Source organism: Lemur catta, chromosome 14 (assembly GCF_020740605.2).
Source record: "Lemur catta isolate mLemCat1 chromosome 14, mLemCat1.pri, whole genome shotgun sequence".
Lineage (NCBI taxonomy): Eukaryota > Metazoa > Chordata > Mammalia > Primates > Lemuridae > Lemur > Lemur catta.
Genome location: NC_059141.1, coordinates 43,285,325 through 43,301,058, shown reverse-complemented (window position 1 = coordinate 43,301,058; position 15,734 = coordinate 43,285,325). Strand labels below are relative to the sequence as shown.

The 15,734-nt window shown below is 37.3% G+C and overlaps 2 protein-coding genes across 2 annotated transcripts in view; one reads left to right on the top strand and one right to left on the bottom strand.

Annotated features, from left to right (window-relative positions):
• Nucleotides 1–255, bottom strand: part of REEP3 (receptor accessory protein 3) — an 88,789-nt gene extending 88,534 nt beyond the window's left edge. Inside the window, exon 1 of the mRNA XM_045568270.1 lies at nt 38–255. Within this exon, the coding sequence (XP_045424226.1) occupies nt 38–69 (32 nt within the window). The 5' untranslated portion in view covers nt 70–255. The remainder of the gene's footprint in view (nt 1–37) is intronic.
• Nucleotides 1–15,734, top strand: part of JMJD1C (jumonji domain containing 1C) — a 313,120-nt gene that overhangs the window by 117 nt on the left and 297,269 nt on the right. The gene's annotated exons all lie outside the window — the stretch shown is intronic.

Genomic DNA, 15,734 nt, shown 5'->3' with positions numbered 1-15,734 from the left:
CCTCGCGCAGGCTGCGGGCGCCGGGCGCCGCACTTACACTACGGCTCTGGAGATCATCCAGGACACCATCTTCCCGGGGGCTTGGGCCCCACCTCCGGGGCGGGTGGGTGCTGAGCGCCGCGGACCAGGCCGCCAACGGCAGGCCGCGCGCTCGCCGGCTCCTCGTGCTCCCCGGGGCCGCGCCGGCGCCCTCGGGAGCCGGGCCCGCTGTCTGCGCGCGGCGGCCCGAGTTGCGCGGCGGTCGGTCCCCCGCCCGTCTCCGCCCGCCGGCCGAGCCGCAGCCGAGCCGGCCGGCCCCGCCCCTGCGCTCCGCTGATAGGCGGCGGTGGCGGCGGCGCGTTGGCCCGGGCCGGGGCCGGGCGGCCGGGCTCTGGGGGCCGGATCGGCGGGACCCTGGCCGGTGCTGGACGGCCTCGCGGCCGCAGGGTTACTACACGCTAACTTTCCTTACCCTCCTCCTCTAGGTCTTTGGGACGCCCACCTGGTGGTGAGAGGCTGTGGAAGGGAATTGGGGATTGGGATTGTCAATGAGTGTGTGAAAAATAAGGTATTAGCAGGAACTCTGTGCAATGAAATCCTCTGGACTAGGCCCTAGATTTTGGAGAGCCAAGATGTTGAGGTGTGCTTGGGCACATCCGGTCCCCTGTTCACGGAGGCCCGGCCGAAGGGCATACTTAAGAGTACTGCATGTTTAAAGGAAAAGGCAGGAGGTCCTTGCAGAGGCCTGAAGTGTGTGCCAAGAATCTCATGATGCATGGTGCAATGCAGGGAGGGGCAGAGGAGAGCATTGGATTTCACGTTTGCAGTCGCGGGTGTAGTGATGCCACTGTTCAGGCCTCTTAGGACACCTTTTCGTCAGAGCATCTGTAAAGCCTATTTTACAGACACAAATCTCTGGTATTTCCCTGAGCCTGCCAGATATTCAAAGTAAAACCTGGGCCTAGGATTCCTGGCCGTCCTGCAATTTACAGCTGTTTTTTGGGAAGTTGGATTACTGTGAACACCTTACTGTTTTTGCAGATATCATCTAAAGAGTAGAATTTTAAAACTCTAATTTTTTTGGTGGCAGTACCAAATTGGGAAAATGATTTTAAAGTTTAGTCTTGGTCTTTCTTTTCCAGCGACAACAACAGTAAAAGATAATTCTAGCGTTCGGATGGTGCAAAGAATGAAAGATGAAATGTGGGCTTGGAGCCTTTAATTAAAGTCCTAGAAAACATGATGGCTTATTTTGTGACCATACTGTAATTTATTCTTTTTGTTTCTCAGTAAAAAGAGGTTAATAGTACTGTAGCCTGCCTTTTGCTTTTCAAGGGTGATGGGAGGCACCGGTAAATAACATGTTTAGGAAGTGCTCTGAGTTGCTTGGAAGAAAATCAAGGGACATATAGAGATTATTCTGGGTTCTTTTCAATTGTCAGAGTCAATACATTTGGTAATATTTCGATTATTTAAAAAGCAAGCTGAGAAGCTGCTTTCTGCTCTTGGGTTAGGTTCTATTTGCTTATTATGTTGAGAATATATATTTTTATTTCAGGAATCCCAGTGATAACTTACATTCATTCTGAATCATTTATTTTTGACCATTCAGCATTATTGGAGATAAGGTGTGCCACATAAGCACCAGTTTTCTGGAGAACTCTCTTGCTCAATTAAACTCAAATGCATTTGAATATTATTGAAATCCCTCCATGAACAGCTGTACAGCTTCAGTTTTTACTGTCTTTATCCACAACCACCAATGTACCCTTTCCCTGCCTCTCTTCTCTGAACCAAGCTATGTTTTTATGCTCAGTGCCTTTGCCTGGATTTCATTTTTCTTTAATACTTTTCTCTCCATTCTCTACCTGTCAGAATCGTTGTTTTTCAGTGTCCTATGCCGTGAAGATGTTCTTAATTTTCCTCAGTGAAAATTATTCATGGTTTTCTGTGGGCCACCATAATTTATCACTTGAATTTCTATTTATTAATAGTACCTATGTTATTCTGCTTTTACCCATGTCTAATCTACTGTATGTTAAAATATTTGAGGACACGTGTAGTGTATTAGATATCTTTGTGTTTTCCTACTACAAGCCTAGGATAGGGTAAATGCCCAATAAAATTTGAATGTTTATTAAATACAGTCACTCTCTGAAGTATCAAACTTGTAAAAATTTCAGCTGTGTGCAGTGGAAATCTCTTAAAAATGTCGTTCTTGCGTTCATACTTTAGGGATCATCATTGTGAATATTAATTATTTCACTGAATCGTAATACATTTATACCTTTAGAGGTTGCTGAGATAGGCTGGCTGTTCTCTGAAATGTCCCTACACTGCTGTGTGTTAAATTTCATTCTGTGTGCTTATTATATCTTCTGATTCTTCCACATTAATGTTACTTTTTGTTGATTTTGTTCAGTTTGCCTAGAACAGTCCCCTTTTTCACATCCTGATAGGCCATGGGTTGGAAACCACCTAGTGCACACATGTTGTTGAGTCATCGTAATGACCTAAAAAGCTAGGTAGTATTTATTCTCTCTCTGTTTTTTTTTTGTTTTTTGTTTTTTGTTTTTGAGACAGAGTCTTGCTCTGTTGCCTGGGCTAGAGTGCCGTGGTATCAGGATAGCTCACAGCAACCTCAGACTCCTGGGCTCAAGCAATCCTCCTGCCTCAGCCTCCCGAGTAGCTGGGACTACAGGCATGTGCCACTATGCCCGGCTAATTTTTTCTATATATTTTTAGTTGTCCAGCTAATTTCTTTCTATTTTTAGTAGAGACGGGGGTCTCACTCTTGCTCAGACTGGTCTTGAACTCCTGACCTTGAGCGATCCTCCCGCCTCAGCTTCCCAGAGTGCTAGGATTACAGGCATGAGCCACCATGCCCGGCCTCAATCTCTTTTGATATCCTGGAAACTGAAGTTTAGAGATATTAAGTCACTGGGCAATGATCATGTAGGTCACTGGTAACAGAATTGGAAATCTAATACATGCTTCCCAAGCTTCTTTACATTTCATTGTGATAGATAGTAGAAATGTTTCTTAGGCAGCAGGTCCAGATGGGAATTACCCTCCAGTGGGAAATTAGGAAGGTTTTGGTTTTTTTTTTTGGTGGTTGTGACGATTAGGACTAACTACTAACATTTGATGGTTGAGGTCCAGAGTTGGCGATACTTTTTGCAATGTGTGGGATAGTTCTGAACAAAGCATGTCCCCATGTCCTGCATGACCGAGCAATATCTTGCCTGACATTTATGTAATATTTATAATTGGTTGAGCTTAAAACCTCCGTTTTACATATAAAGTCATGGTTTCAACTGAGATTGAATTTTCCCCTGTGTGTTTCCACATGCAACTGTTGTGTAAATTGAAGGAAGATTTGTTTTGTTTACAGCTTGACCAAGAATTGTTTACAGTTTTGGAAAATTTCATCGCAGATAGTTTTGCATGCATAGTTATAATATTCAGCTACTAATTACTTCTTTAAATCGTTTAGTGTAGTTTTGCCTCAGCATTGAAATACATATTGTCTTATTATAAATTATTTTCATTTCTCTTTTCCATTTTTATTTTATTGAGGTTATATGGATTTATTTGAAATTGTCTGTAAGAAGATTATTATTAATTTCATTTCAAGGTGGTAAAGCAGAAGTTGGAAAATATTTTACGGAAGGGGCACATTGAGTCTGATATGGTTGAGAACAATTGATCTAAAGTAAAAGCAACCTCATCTGAGGAGAGTTTCTCTTGAAAAGTGCCCAGATGTTAGTGGTGGGTGTTTTTAATTGCTGTGTGTTGGACTGTGACTTAGACAGTTGAGATCTGCTAATAGGTGGCCATTAGATAAGTGCCTCACTGTGTAAGGTTAAGGCTGTAGGGGCACTGGAAAAAAAGGAAATATAGTACTTTCTATCATGTCTTATATAGAAGATAAAAAATTATTTCTTTAGGTACAGAACTTGTTTTCATACATATGTCAGCAATACTCATCCATTGTGCTGTGGAGTACTTCATTGTATTCTGCAACTACTTCTCTGGGTATTGAGTTGAATCATGGTGGGAAGTAGCATATTTCGGGCAAAGGACATTCTCCCGGGAGACCTTGTTTCTACCACTGGTAATGTGATGTTTGGCAAGTCACACTGTATGTTTCCTGTTGAATGGGAATGATTATGTTATGATGACCAAATGTAAGGGATTTTAAAACCTAAAGGTAATTAGACTCTAGTAAAAACATTGCTTTTTCTTCTACATTTTTACTTAGTTTTCCTAGGGGATACGCGCCTCTTCTACATGTTAAAGGAGTTCATTTATTAGCAAATCAGCAGACAGTGGGAAAGTACCTAGAGAGGAGATAGTGAGAGCAGAATTACAGGGTCCAGAGATAATATCTAATCTATGTAATTATTAATGAATATGCTAATAAGACTGAATATTAAGTCACTTTACCATTTCTACTGGGAAAGTATTTTCAATGGCTTGAAAATATTTTTATTTGGAGAAAGGCTAAAATTACTAAATGATTACATCTTTAATAGTTGTTTAGAAAATAGTGGGAGTGAGAGTATCTTAAAAAGACTGAATTAACAGAAGAAAGCTGTTCTTTTTGCGTCTGCTGCTAGGTGAATACCTCTATTCTCTCAGGCGGTCTGCTTATGGTATTATGGTTATGACAGAGGTCAAGTTTGGCATCTGACATTGAAATTGAATTATTAAGAAATAATATTGAAAATACAATGATGAGATTGCAATAGAATAGAAAGATTAGAATCTGATTAAGTATTCACTATAGGTATTGACAGAAAAAGATAGTTACTAGCCAACAATGAGAAAAGCAAAATACATCTGTGATGGTTGAATCTAGGAAAGACATGCAGTAAGGAATTGACATTATCTGAGGTTCTTATATTAATATATTTGAGGTAGTAGCCTCAACTATCGTATTTAAGGATTTAAACAGAAAAAGATTTTTTCCCCCCTTCAGGGTAAAAGATGGTTTTGTGTTAGATCATGTTAAGTGGCAGAGAAACATCTAGTCAAGACATAGTTGAGGTACTGTCATTACTCATTTAAAATAGAATTAATTAAATCATAGTTATCAGTTTTAAACTCAAGATAGATTTATGATTTCAGGTATTCAGGTGCATATGGTGTTTATAGTATAATTTGCTAAATCTGAAATATTTGATAATTCCATCATGTCTAATAAGCAGAACTTAAAAATTTTTTATTGATGTTTTTGAGCGGTAATTCGAAGCACATGGAATAAAATTCAAAAAGGAAACAGTGAAAAGTTGAGTATTTTTCCTACCCTGTCTCTAGCTACCCAGTTCCCTTCACAGACAATCTCTGTTCCTACTTGTTTTTTTTTTTTTCCCCCCAAAGTAGAGTCCAGAAACAGACCCAATTATTAATAGTGTTTAGTCTAGGATAAAGATGGCATTTTACAGTTTTTGGGACATGATGGAATTATTCAGTAAATGATGTTGTGACAACCATCCGGCCATTTAATAAAAACTGAAGAAAAAAATAATTTGTGATGGATAAGAAATGTAAACGTAAAAACTGAAAGTACTATAAAAGTACAGAAGAAAACGTGAAAATGTTATAATCTTGGTAGTGAAAAGACCTTTCTGTCAGAAAATCAGAAACCATAATCATAGATTTGATTACATAAAAATTCAAAACTCATTTGCCTCCAAAAACAGTACATAAAAGATTGTAAGACAAAGGACAAACTGGAAAAAAAAACTTGTAAAACTTGACAAAGATTTTTTCCCTGGTCTTTTGTACCTGTCTTAATATGCAAAGCATTCTTAAAAAGCATTAATTGAAAACAAATCTCTGAAGACTTCCAGTTTCTAGTCCACCACGTAAGGATCTTAGGAGTCACCACTTGGTCCCAACAACAAGTAAAAAGCTGAACAAACTGAAGAATAAGCAACACTTCTTAGATCCCTCAGAGAAGTAAAGTCACAGGGCAAACTACTGCCCCTAAAACTGGAGAGACTGACAGGCAGGAACAGAAAATCACTACTAGAGCGGAGACCTCTGAGGGAACCAGCGCTAGGATAGGAAAACCTGAGCTGTAATTGAGGAATTGCTGGAGGCTCAATGTGGACAACTCAGACATAGAAATTCCAGGGAGCCCCAGTCATAGGGGGCCCCCACACTTTTGTGGGTTTTTCCTCCTGGAGTTCTATTAGGTTCTCACAGTAGATACCAGAGAAAAATCCCCTCATGCTTCCAAGAGGAGAAGGGCGGAAGGAATCATTTGGAAATACACCAGGGCTTTCTCTTCTTAACAAGGCCTCTCCTCAGGAGAAGTTACTCAGGAGAAGATGGGAAATACCCAACTCCAGCCAACTCTATCTTTCCATGTGGTGAAAAGGAAATACCCAACTCCAGCTCCCTCTATCCTTCAACTTGCGAGAAGGGAAGTAAACGACTCCTGCCCTCTCTAGTTATCCTGTCCCATCTGAAGGGAGGAAAAAACCTGAGAAACACTGGTGAAAGGCCACTCCAGGGGCGCAGGCTCACCAAAGACTGAGACCTAATAATGGGACAGGAGAATGCTTGCCCTCCCCCTGCTCCTTACCACTACATTACTAAAGGCCTAAACTGTAGTTTTGTTTTTTTTTTTTTTACTTAGTATATTATGTCTACATTTCAGCAAAAAATTACAAGGCATAGTAAAAGATAAAAACCATAGTTTCAAGAGACTGAACAAACATCAGAACCATAGTCAGATATGTCAGGAATATTGGAATTATCAGACTAGGAATTTAAAAAAACTATAATTAATATGCTAATGGCTTAAATGGGAAAAGTAGACAGTGTATAAGGATAGATGGATAATGTAAGTGGAGCAATGAAATTTTAAGAAAGAATAAAGAAGAAATGCTATAGATCAAGAACATTCAATAGGAATGAAGAATGTCTTTTATGGGTTCATAAGTGTGGTGGACTAATGTGGTGGAAAAAAACCTCTGAGACTGAGGCTGTCACAATAGAAACTTAACTAAAAAGCAAGGAGAAAAATATGAAAAAAATCCATGTATATATGGACTCATGCAGTTCAAACCCATGTTGTTTAAGGGTCAACTCATTTTTTGATATGTCAAAATAAGAGACAAATGGAATCATATAAAATGTTCAATTAGGGGTCGGGTACAATGACTCATGCCTCTATTCCTAGCACTTTGGGAGGCCAAGGTGGGAGGATCTCTTGAGGCCAGGAGTTTGAGACCAACCTGGGCAACATAGGGAGACTCTGTCTCTATAATAAATTAAAAAGAAAAATTAGCTGGATGTGGTGACATATGCCTTTAGTTGCAGCTACTCGGGAGGCTGAGGCAGGAGGATTGTTTGATCCCAGGATTTTGAGGTAAGCTGTAATGACACCACTATACTGTAGCCCAGGTAACAAAGCAAGATTTTGTCTCAAAAAAAAAAAAAAAGTTCAGTTAAAACCATGAAAGGTAGAAAAAGTGTGGAAGACAAAAATAGGAATAAAGAACAAGGGCAACAAATAGAAAACAGTAACACATATGCAAGTTGTTTAGCCAGCTATATCAATAATCGCTTTAAGCATCAATTAAAAGACAGAAATTAGCAGAGTGGATCAAGCTCCAACTATATGTTATCTTCCAGCAACCCACTTTAAATACAAAGATACGTAAAGATTAAAACTAAATGAATGGAGAAAGATATGCCTTGTTAACATTAATCAAAAGAGAGTGAAAGTAGCTATATTAATTTCAGACAGAGCAGACTTCAGAGCACTGAAAGTTATCAGGGGTAGAGAGGGGCATTACATAATGATAAATGGATCAATACTACAAGAAGATATGATGGTCCTTACTGTGCTTGTGCCTATCAACAGAGCATCAAAATATGTGAGGGAAAAACTGATAGAACTGCAAGGAGAAATATATGAAAACAGGATTATGATTAGAGACTTTAAAACACCTCTATCAGAAATGGACAACTCCAGCAGACAGAAAATCAATAAGGACAAAGTTGAACTCAATAACACTATCAATCAACTGGATATAGTTGACATCTATAGACTACTTCACCAAATAACAGCAGATTACACATTCTTCTCAAGCTTACATGAAACATTTACCAAGATAGACCTCATTTGGGTTCGTAAAACAAACCTTAACAAACTTAAAAGAATAGAAATCATACAATCTCTGCTCTCAGGCCACAATAAAATTAAATTAGAAATCAGTAACAGAAAGATAGCTGAAAAATCCCCAAATGCTTGGAAAATTAAATACCATACTTCTAAATGACACATGGGTCAAAGAAGACATCTTAAGAAAATTTTAAAATATTTTCAAGAAAATGAAAATACAGCTTTATATTGCATTGAATATTTGTGGGATGCAGTGAAACCAGTGCTTAGAGGGAAATTTATAGCATTGAATTTATTAGAAAAGATGAAAGATCAGAAATCAATAATCTAAGGTTCCACCTTAGGAAACTAGAAAAAGGAGGAAATTCAATTTAAAGTAAGCAGGAGAAAAATAATAATAATAAAAATTAGAGGAAGAATCAATGAAATAGAAATCAATAGAGAAAAGTCAACAAAACCAAAAGGTGATTCTTTAAAAGATTAATAAAATCAATAATCTTTTAGCCAGAATAACTAAAAAAAAAAAAAAGAGAGAGAGAGGACACTAATATCAGAAATGAAAGGGGATATCACTATAGAGCCCATGGACATTAAAAGGATAATGAAAGAATATTATGACCAACTCTGTGCCCACAAGTTTGATAATCTAGATGAAATGGACCAATTCTTTGAAAGATACAATCTGCCAAAACTCATACAAGAGGAAATAGACAATCTCAATAGGTTTATATCCAGCAAAAAAGTTAAATCTATCATGAATAATCTTCCAAAACAGAAAGCACCAGGCCCAGATGGGTTCAGTGGTGAGTTCTACCAAATGTTTAAGGAAGAAATTATACCAATCCTCCACAGTCTCTTTCAGAATATAGAAACACTCATTCTGTGAGGCCTGCATATCTCTAACTAAAAAACTAGACAAACATATTATAAGAAAAGCAAACTATAGACTAATATCTCTCATGAACACAGATGTAAAACTCTTTAATAAAATATTAGCAAATTGAATCCAACAATGTATGAAATATTTTGTGCCGCAACCAGGTGGGATTTATCCTGGATATGCAAGGCTAGTTTAACACTGGATAATCAATTAATGTAATCCATCACATCAACAGGCTAAAGAAGAAAAATCACATGATCATATCAATAGAAGCAGATAAAACATTTGACAAAATGCAACGCTGATTCATTATAAAAACTTTCAGCAAACTAGGTATAGAGAGGAATTTCCTCTACTTGATTAAGAACATCTACATGAAACCTTCGGCTAATGTCATATAATAGTTAATAGTGAGAAACATGAAGCTTTCCCACTAAAATCAGGCACAAGGTAAGGATGTCCACTCTCACCATTGCTTTTCAGCATCATTTAGAAGTCATAGCTAATACAATAAGACAAGAAAAAGAAATTAAAGATACATAAATTGTGAAGGAAGAAGTAAAACTGTCTTTATTCACAGATGACGTGATTATTTATATAGAAAATCCAAAAGAATCAACAAAAATACTCCTGGAACTAATAAGCTATTATAACAAGTTTGCAAGATACTACATTAATATATAAAACTCATTTGCTTTATTATTTACCAGTACTAAACAAGTAGAATTTGACAATACCATTTACATTAGGACCCACCAAAATCAAATTCATAGGCATAAATGTAACAAAATATGTACAAGTTCTATGTGAGGAAACCTACAAAATGGATGAAAGAAATCAGAAGAATTAAATAGAGAAATATTCCTTGTTCATGGATGGGAAAACCAGATATCATGAAGATGTCAGTCCTTCCCAACTTAATCTATAGATTTAATGTAATCCCAATAAAAAATCCCATGAAGTTATTTGTAGATATCAACAAACTGATCCTAAAGTGTTTTGCTTTGCTTTTTTTTTGGAAACACAGGGTCTCACTCTGTTGCTTAGGCTGGATTGCAGGCTCATCATCATAGCTCACTGCAACCTCCAACTTCTGGGCTCAAGTGATCCTCCTGTCTGAGACTCTTGAGTAGCTGGGACTACAGATGCATACCACCATGACCAGCTGATTTTTTTACTTTTTTTGTAGAGATGGGGGTCTCACTATGTTGCCCAGGCTGGTGATCCTAAAGTTTATAGGGTGAGGCAAAAGAGCAGCCAACAAAGCATTGAAGGAGAAAAACAAAGTTGGAGAACCAATACTACCTAATTTCAAGATTTACTATAAAACTGCAGTAATCAAGACAGTGTGGTACTAGTGAAAGGACAGACAGATAGATCAATGGAACAGAATAGGGCCCAGACATAGACCCATATAAATGTAGTCAACTGATCTTTGACAAAGGGGAGTAAGGGCAATACAATGGAGAAAAGATACAGTCTTTTAAAAAAATGTTGGAATAACTTGACATTCACGTGCAAAAAAATAAATCTAGATATAGACCTTTCACCTTTCACCAAAATTCTACTCAGAATGGGTCACAGACCTAAATGTGAAAAGTAAAACTGCAAAACTTATAGAAGATAAGTTAGGAGACAATCTAGATGATCGTGAGTTTAGCAATGACTTTCTAGATACTACATCAAATGCACAGTTCATAAAAGATTGAATTGATAAGCCAATTTCATTAAAGTTAAATTTTTTTTCTCTACAAAAGACACTATATAGAGAATAAAAAGCGAGCCACAGTCTTAGAGGAAAATATTTGCAAAAGATATATTTGATAAAGAACTGTCATTCAAAATATACAAAGAATTCTTTTACCTCAACAATAAGAATATAAACAATCCGATTAAAATATTGGCCAAAAAATCACAGCAGCTGTCTCATCAAAGAAGATATATAGATGGCAAGTAAGTATATGGAAAAGAGGCTTCACCTCAGGTCATCAGGAAAATGCAAATTAAAGCAACAGTGAGATGCCACTACACACCTATTAGAATGGCCAAAATCCAGAACACATGTGGTACCAAATGCTGGCTAGAATGTAATACATTAGAAATTCATTCATTGCTGGTGGGAATGCAAAATGGCACAGCCACTTTGAAAGACTGTTGGCAGTTTCTAACAAAACTAAATATACTCTTAACCATTTGATCCAACAATTGCATTGCCCAAATGAATTGAAACTTATATCCACACAAAAACCTGCACACAGTTGTTTATAGCAGCTTTATTTATAATTGCCAAAAGTAACCAGAGATGTAACCAGAGAAGTCTTTCAGTAGGTGAATGGGTAAATGAATTATGGTACCTTTAGACAATGGAATATTCTAGAAAAAAATGAGCTATCCAGCCATAAAAAGACATGGAGGACCTTAAATTCATATTACTAACTGAAAGAAGCCAATCTGAAAAGGCTGCATACTGTATAATTTTGACTGTATGACATCCTGGAATAGGCAAAACTTTAAGAGACTGTAAAAAGATAAAGATTCATGGTTACCATGGGTTACGGGGAGGGAAGACAGAGAGAACAGAGGATTTTTAGGGCAGTGAAACTATACAATATTACAGTGGTGGATACATGTCATTGTAAGTATGTCAGTATGTCTAAAGAAGTGGAATGTGCACCACCAGGAGTGAACCCTAATGCTAACTATGGACTTTGGAAGGTAATAATGTGTCAATGTAGGTACATCAGTGGTAGCATGTGTACTACTCTTATATGGGATGTTGATGCTGGGGGAGGCCGTTCCTGTGCGGGGACAGGGTAAATGGAACTCTGTACTTTCTGCTGTTTCACTGTGAACCTAAAACTGCCTTAAAAAATAAATTTTATTTAAAAATAAATAAATCTCAATAGAAAAAAAATGTGTAAAGAATGTCAACAGGCAATTTACAAAAGCAGTACTAATGGCCAGAACATAATCCCAAGTAATCCAGACACACACGTGGTCTAAGTTCAGAACTGAGTCTTGATCAAAAGCATAGTTTAACACGAGAAGTAATTAAAAAGGAATTTTATTACTCCTTAAAGAGTATTAATGGGAATTTAATTCGTAATCACATTAATATTTTTTGCAAGTCCCTTTTCTCCTCCCCATTTCTCTTGCTGCCCTGTAGCTCCTCACTTGTCAAACTCTAAAGCTTTCTTCCTAAACAGCAGCCAACAAGATTGCTTCCCATCGTTTCTTTATTATGTTGAGGAACTCAGTCTCAGCAAATCTTTATTCTTAAGGAAGGTGAAATGAGTAGAGGGAGGAAGACTGTGTACACTGACGTTAATAAATTTTTCCATGTCACACTAAGAATATATTTTTGGTCTCACTGAGTATTAAGGAAATCCAGATAAAAAGTTCCTTACCTGCCAAATTAGCAACTATTAAATACAGGGATATTGCTGTATTAGTGAGAATATGTGGATACTTTTAAGTTCCTGTTGAAGAGAATAAAGACTAAGTTAAGTTTTTCAGGGGAGAAACTGTACACATTTTTACATTTTCACAGACCCCAGGCATTGGATTCTGCATCCCATTTCTAAGACTTTATCTATCTCAGGCCTATTGTTTCAGATTGGGGGGCAGGGGGGGGGCAATCTTCTATGTGTTTAAAAGCTCTATTTGCATCCTTGTTTCTTTTGCATTCTCAAAAATGACTTTATACCATATATATCAAAATTGTTTGTGCAACCTGTATTCAAATCACCTGTGATGCTGCTTAAATGAACAGGTAGATTCGCAGTTCCTACCTCAGACCATCTAAATAAGAATCTCTGAGAGGACCCAGTAATTATTTTAACAAGCTTACTGTAATTAGATATATAATTAGCTATATGATTTAGTAATCAAAGTTGTTATTACAGACTCTGAAGTTTATGAATTTCTGCTCCATGAAACTTTCGTTCCCACCCAGCTCAAACCCTGAAAAGATGATCAGGATACTTGTCCAATTCTAAATCCTTGAATTTTCATTCTCCTTACCTTGAAATTCCTTTATATCATTTACCACCCAACCCTTTTTTATACTTCGTTCTAAGGAATAACGTGTACCCCTTGCTAAAAATCACTAAAGAAAGCTCTGGATCCTTCTTTTACACTTCTTTCCAGACTTTCTGTGCCCTTCACTCCTTTTCTCTTCCTTTACTTAATACTTTATAAATACTTTTGTTTAAGACAGCATCTTGCTCTGTTGCATGGGCTACAGAGCAGTGGTGTCATAGCTCACTGCAACCTCTAATTCCTGAGCTGAAGCAATCCTCCTGCTTCAACCTCCCAAATAGCTGGGAACCATAGGCATGCACCACCACGCCTGGCTAATTTTTTTGTTTTTTGTAGAGGCAGGGTCTCACTGTTGCCTAGGCTGATCTCGAACTCCTGGCCTCAAGTGATCCTCCTGCCTTGGCCTCCCAAAGAGCTAGGATTACAGGCCTGAGCCATTGTGCGTGGACTTAATACTATATTTTTGAGATTTATTCTGTTTTTACTTGTAACTGTGGGTCCTTGATTTCCACTTCTATGTAATATTCCATTATCCTTACCTACCATCAATTTATTTTTATTCTATTTAAGGGTATTTTGGATGTCTGAAATTTTTTTGCTTTAGCTGCATATGTGAAGGTTTATCTGTGGTATGTATTACATCACCGTCTTGAAAACTTAGTTTTCTATAAACTTCATATTTCATAAAAGAGAATTGTTGATAAACTAAATACATAGCCAGATTGTAACGTGAAAATCACGTTAAAAACATCTCAACAACTTGATTAAAATTCATACGAATTAGCAGAATAACATATCTCAAGAATTCTTAGTTTTTTATCTGAAAATTTTAATTTGGTATATCCTTGAGATGTCTTTTAAAATATTGTGTCACTTTCATTTCTGCAGATAGAAATAATAACCTCTAGTAAGTTGGGTAATATTTAGCAAGTGTTTACAAGAAGCTTTCATTTCAGAGGTCTAGACTAATAGGAACAATGTAATTAAAAATCCTAGCAGAAATAGGGAAGATCAGTTATATTTTTAAAAATTAAGGAGTTGATGTAATTCTATTATAGATCTTGTGCTACTATAATGAAAAGCCTTTCAATAATAGGGTCATATTAGTCGTATGTTGAAAAGCTTCTTGGAGGAAACTCTCAGGCTTTGTATTCATCCATCTTGGGCCTGCCATATTGGCCAGGTGATTTCACACTAATCACTGCACCAAAAAGGCTGGGGTTTCTGATTCCAGCTCCAGCTCTACAAATGATTAGATCTGGGCAATTCAGTTTATCTCACTGGTCTTTTGTTTCCTCACCTACAAATTAAGAGTAATACATTAGACTGCTTATCTTTATGGGATTATTAAGAGAATTAAACCCAAATATATGAAATCCCTTTATAAACTCTCCACAGTGGAGGCATGAAATATCATTTTTATATCAATAAAAATCCAGCCCAAATATTCAAGATAGCCTTTTGCAATGGAGAGATCACTGAATTTAAGAATACTGTCATTTATGGGAAAAAGATTCTATGTGTAGAGAATGACCACAGCCTGGGGTACTATGCTGTGCAAAAACCTTTACTGATTTTGACGAAGTTCAAAGTTCATACGGAGATTGCTCTGTTTGGGAGAATGGAATCAGATGCTTTAGAAAGATGATTCTTTGGTAGGGTCTTATACTAGTAGAGTTTTATAAGACAAATTATAATCCAGAGAGAGAGAGAGAGAATGTGCGCACAAAGTACAGGAAAGCTTGAAAGTACCAGGTGCAGTGGAGCAGCAGTTTGGAGACTGTGGCCTTCAATGCCATAGTAAGGCATTTGGACTTTATCCTTTATCCCCTAGGCTGTAAGAACCCTTACAAGGGCTTAAGCAGGGAAGAGTCCTCATTAGATTGGCCTTTGTGGTCTTTCATCAAAATGGAGGATGAGTTTCAGGAAATAATGGAGGCACAGTGATCAGTCCCAAGGGTGTTGTAATAATGTGGGGTGGGGGACAATCAGGGTTTTAATGAGGGGCTCAGCCTAGGGTCCACAAATTAGATGTCCCTGATGGCTTCCAGAGTGTTCATGAACTTGGCAAAAAGTTATATATTTTTTCACTAAACTTTACCCGAAATAAAACATGTCCTTGAATATGAAAGAAGGAAACAAACCCCAGTAACATTAGTACTTGTAACTTTTGTCAATCATAGATATTTTCCTATCATATTAAATTTGCTACAGCTATCTTGAAATGTTGCTTACATCACTCATCCTTGCTTTGAAATTATGGTAGCTATTAGATTGCTAGGATATTTTGTTACCAAACCACATCCTTTTTTACTATTCTGATAACTGTATTTCAGTAAAATTGTGTGTCTATGTATATATTTAGTATTATATATGTATATATAAAACTAAAACATTTTGAATCCAAGGTTCATCAGATTGCTAAAGGGGTCTGTGGCACTAAGAAGGTAATAATCCTTGGTAAAGTGAGGCAGTGGCTCTTCCAGAATGTACTGGTACTTGGTCATTTTTGGCAAGTCACATGAACAAGTTTGAGCTAGTGTTTACTTCTCTCTAGAATAAAGTGATTAAATGATCTGTAATAGTTCTTCCAACTATAAATTGCTACTCTCGATTTTCCTCCCTCTAAACCAGTATTTTTGATAGCCTTCCCCATCTCACTAAATTACAGAATTACATCATTCTCCC